The sequence below is a fragment of the Acanthisitta chloris genome, unplaced genomic scaffold (genome assembly GCF_000695815.1).
Source record: "Acanthisitta chloris isolate BGI_N310 unplaced genomic scaffold, ASM69581v1 scaffold34584, whole genome shotgun sequence".
In the NCBI taxonomy this organism is placed as follows: Eukaryota; Metazoa; Chordata; class Aves; order Passeriformes; family Acanthisittidae; genus Acanthisitta; species Acanthisitta chloris.
Genome location: NW_008671594.1, coordinates 515 through 4,247, shown reverse-complemented (window position 1 = coordinate 4,247; position 3,733 = coordinate 515). Strand labels below are relative to the sequence as shown.

Sequence of the window (3,733 nt, the reverse complement as noted above, 5' to 3'; positions counted from 1 at the left end):
GATGAGAGGTGGACTTCTAACTCTCTCTTTTTGTGGGTCTCTCTGGGTTCTTTCTGAAGGCACTTGCAGAATTCCAGCCATGCTGGCCCCTTTGTGATTGTTTCAGAAGAAGCAATTGCTAAAGGCATTCGGAGGATAGTTGCAGTCACCGGGGCAGAAGCTCGGAAGGTAAGGGGAGCCAGGAGAGATCCTCTGTGAAATCCCACATGTTGACCCTGTGCCAAGGTTCCTTTTGTTCAAATTTGCACAATATCCCTATTGGGATACTCAGCACTGGAGAGAATTGTCTGAGGGACTCATGGAGAAGGGTGCTGCTGATGGCAGAGGCTGTGCTGGAGGCCCTGGCTGTGCTACAGACAGAGCAGGGAAGAATGGGGGGAAGTCTCAGCTGTAGGTGTTGTGTGGCAGAGGGGCCTGGGATGGGTCCATGGAGTGGCTGTGAGGTTAGCTCAGGTTGCTCTGCAGTAGAGTCTACAGATGTAGAGCTCTAGCAGCTGGCAAGGCTGGAAGAGAGTGGTGAAGTCTGAGAATCCAGTCGTCTGCTGCAGGAGGCAGTGACCTTGATGCTGGGCTAGTTTGAGCTGGTACTTCCTAGAGTAGGAGAAATGGGGTTCATGGGGGAGATGGTTTCTATTTTTGGAGCATATTTCTTTTTCTTCTGGCAAATAAAGAGTCCCTGAGCCTGTCTGCCAGCAGCACACCCTGGTTCTGATCAAATGCTTCCTGCTTTGGCTCTGTGGCTTCCTGAGGAGTTACCAAGCTCCATCCTGGGCATTCCAGCATTCCACACCCCTTCTCACAGTGGGGTGGCCAAGAGCCCAGCCTGCTCAAGCTTCCTGCTTGATTTAACTCAGATTGTATTCTGCTAGGCCCTCAGGAAAGTCGACAGCCTCAGGAAACTGTTGTCAGCCCTGGAGGCCAAGGTGAAGATCCAGACAGCTCCCAACAAGGATGTGCAGAAGGAGATCGCAGATCTCGGTGAGGTGAGAATTGTAGCAGTGTTCTGCCTCCTCAGAGTGAATGGCACCTTGATTGCCAGTGCTGAGTAGTGTTAATGAGACCAAATTTCACCTTCCTTTTCCCATTCAGCAGCCCTACATCCCATGGACACTGCAGCCAGTACCTCCTGCCTGGGCCTCTCAGCACTGGGAGAGGAGCAGAGCTTACTGGGCTCTGCCAGTTGAGGCACTGAGGTTCATGAGGTGCAGCATCACCTGCTACCTTTAATCCTCTCCGCCTGCTCCTCTTTTTCAGACACTGGCCACTGCTGTTATCCCACAGTGGCAGAAAGATGAACTGAGAGAGGCTGTGAAAGCACTGAAGAAAGTTATGGATGACTTGGACCGAGCAAGCAAAGCTGACATCCAGAAACGAGTGAGCCCTGGGCTGGAATAAAGGACAGTTTGGGAGGGCTGTAGGGCATTCCCTTGGGAGCTCTGTTTGTGTCCACCATGGAGGGTAGCTGAGCTGTGGGGACACCCCTCACACTGTTCAGCCTTCCAGTCTCTCCTACTCCCTCCTGGTGCACAGCTACCTCCATGTCTGTTCCCTGGGTTGGAGCATGGCAGCATGTTTTGGAAGTTGGAGTGCTCCTGCCCTAATGGTACCCCTGGATGCAGGCTTCTTCCTCCTGGATCCCATTAGATTTTTCTGAGGGAGGAATCACACACAGTACTGCAGACCACATACCCACCTGCCAAAATATTTTGTTACTGACTCCATAGTGTGAGGCTGCTCCAGGATGGGGTGGGTGTGTTTGGGCACCTTAGAGGCCTCTGTACCTGCAGAGGAGCTCTACCCAGGTGGTTCTTGTGTGGGTGCTCTAGTGTCTGACCACTGTTGTCCTCAGGTGCTGGAGAAGACCAAACAAGTCATTGAGAGTCACCCTAACCAGCCATGGGTCATCATGGAAATGGAAAATGGAGCCTCAGCAAAGGTATGGGAAGGCCTGGTCTCTCCTCAACAACCTTCCTTGTGCCTGAGGAGCAGCTGAGTGGTCTCTGCTCACTGGGGGAGGTAGTTCAGTGCTACACAGCTGTGTCTCTTGCCACTTGCCATGCCTGATGAGGCAGGAGGACCACTGAGATATTCTTTGTGTCCCATCTCCTGGACTAACACATGGGTTCACAGGAATGGATGGGGTCTTGACCAGTTGCTGAGCCTTCAGATCTGGTGATGGATAGGGACCCCAACAGAAATCCCATTGTGTCCCAGGAAAGAGTTATCCTGCAGCAGTCATGACACTGAAGTGCATGTTAAGGGACACTTGTGTGTTCTTCCACAGCAGCTCTGTTGAGCCATGGAAGTCGTGATGCTTGTGGCCCCTGCAGATCAGCTCTGGGAGCAGCGTTCTGGGCTGAGTGTATGGGCAGGACTCGAGCAGAAAGTTGCCCCCCAGCCCCTGGGCACTGTCTGCCACAGCTGGGTTCAAGTTCTTTCCCAGCCATAGCTGAATCTGTTCCTTCCCTCCTCCACACGGAAGTTAATCTTCTTTCCAAGCGATTTCTGTTGGAATAACAGCTCCCTTGTATGCACTGTGCCACAGTGCTGAGCCCAGCAAGTGCCAGGCAGCAGGGGCTGATTGTGCCTGGTGTTGGACTACTTTGGTTTTAAGGCCCTGTTTAAATTTCCACTCTGGGAGTTTCAGAGCTGATCCTGCTCTCCGTCTCTCACCACCATGAAGCCCATGTTCCTGCTCACAGCATTCTCCCTGGCAGAAGGGTACATCCCAGGGGATGGCAGTGCTGGCAGCTCAGGGAGCTGCATGTTCCCTATCCAACCACAGCAGCAGAGGACCCACTCTTGGAGCTCTGTGCTGCATCTGCTGTCTGTGTAACCAGGGATTATGGTCTCCTTGGGAATAATGGGATGTGTGGCAGTCTCCCTGGTTCTCCTCGTGTGCCTGCTGTGTCTGATAACCCTTGCAGCCTCTTCATGCTGTGTTTGAGTCCTCCCAACTCGCTTTGGAACAGCTGCTCCCTCCTGCTGGGAGGAGCTTTCTCCCCTCCAGCCAGTACACTCAGGCAAAGGTTCACTCTGGGGGCAGTTCTGCATTTCTGGGTAACTGAAGGTCGGGAAATAAAAGCAGCTTCTTCTGCCTCTGGGGATGTGTCCAGGCTTGTGTTCTATCAGGACTTCTACACTGCCCAGGATGTGTGTTTGGAGTGCTGCCTGGTTTAATGCAAGTCCACATCCCTGAGGTCTCCATAATGTGCCATGGGGACTGGAGCTGGGCTGCAGCACGGGGAAAATGTTCTGCAATGATTCTTTTCTCTTACAGGCCCTGAACGAATCTCTGAAGCTCTTCAAGACTTGCTCCCCCCAGACTGCTGCCATGCTTTTTGCTGTGGATAATGAAGCTGGCAGGATCACCTGCTTGTGTCAAGTACCTCAGGTAAAGCCAAGACTCAGCATCTGCCTCTCCCTGAGCCTCCGTGGAGGAGCTGCAGCCTCCAGGCAGGAACTATCTAGCATTCTGTGGCCAGAACTGATTTGGATTTGGCCAGAGCCATAACCCTCATGCTTTGAGTTTTCATCAGGCTGCAGAAGTACAGGAAGAGGGGCTGTGCTTTGCAAATGGGGAAGAGTCAGGACTTAGCGTGGTGGTAGGCACAGGGAAGGGAAACCGCTGTTCTCCCCTCGATGCTGACTGGTGGGTTTTTTCTGTTTGCTGTCCAGGAGACTGCAAATAAGGGCCTGAAGGCCAGCCAGTGGGTGCAGGAGGTGTCTGGCT

At 53.0% G+C, this 3,733-nt stretch overlaps 1 protein-coding gene across 1 annotated transcript in view; it reads left to right on the top strand.

The window, feature by feature from the left end:
- AARS (alanyl-tRNA synthetase) overlaps positions 1–3,733 on the top strand; it is a 13,860-nt gene that overhangs the window by 9,688 nt on the left and 439 nt on the right. Inside the window, exons 16-21 of the mRNA XM_009074161.1 lie at positions 60–168; positions 870–983; positions 1,255–1,374; positions 1,850–1,936; positions 3,281–3,394; positions 3,679–3,731. Coding sequence (XP_009072409.1) covers positions 60–168; positions 870–983; positions 1,255–1,374; positions 1,850–1,936; positions 3,281–3,394; positions 3,679–3,731 — 597 coding nt within the window. The remainder of the gene's footprint in view (positions 1–59; positions 169–869; positions 984–1,254; positions 1,375–1,849; positions 1,937–3,280; positions 3,395–3,678; positions 3,732–3,733) is intronic.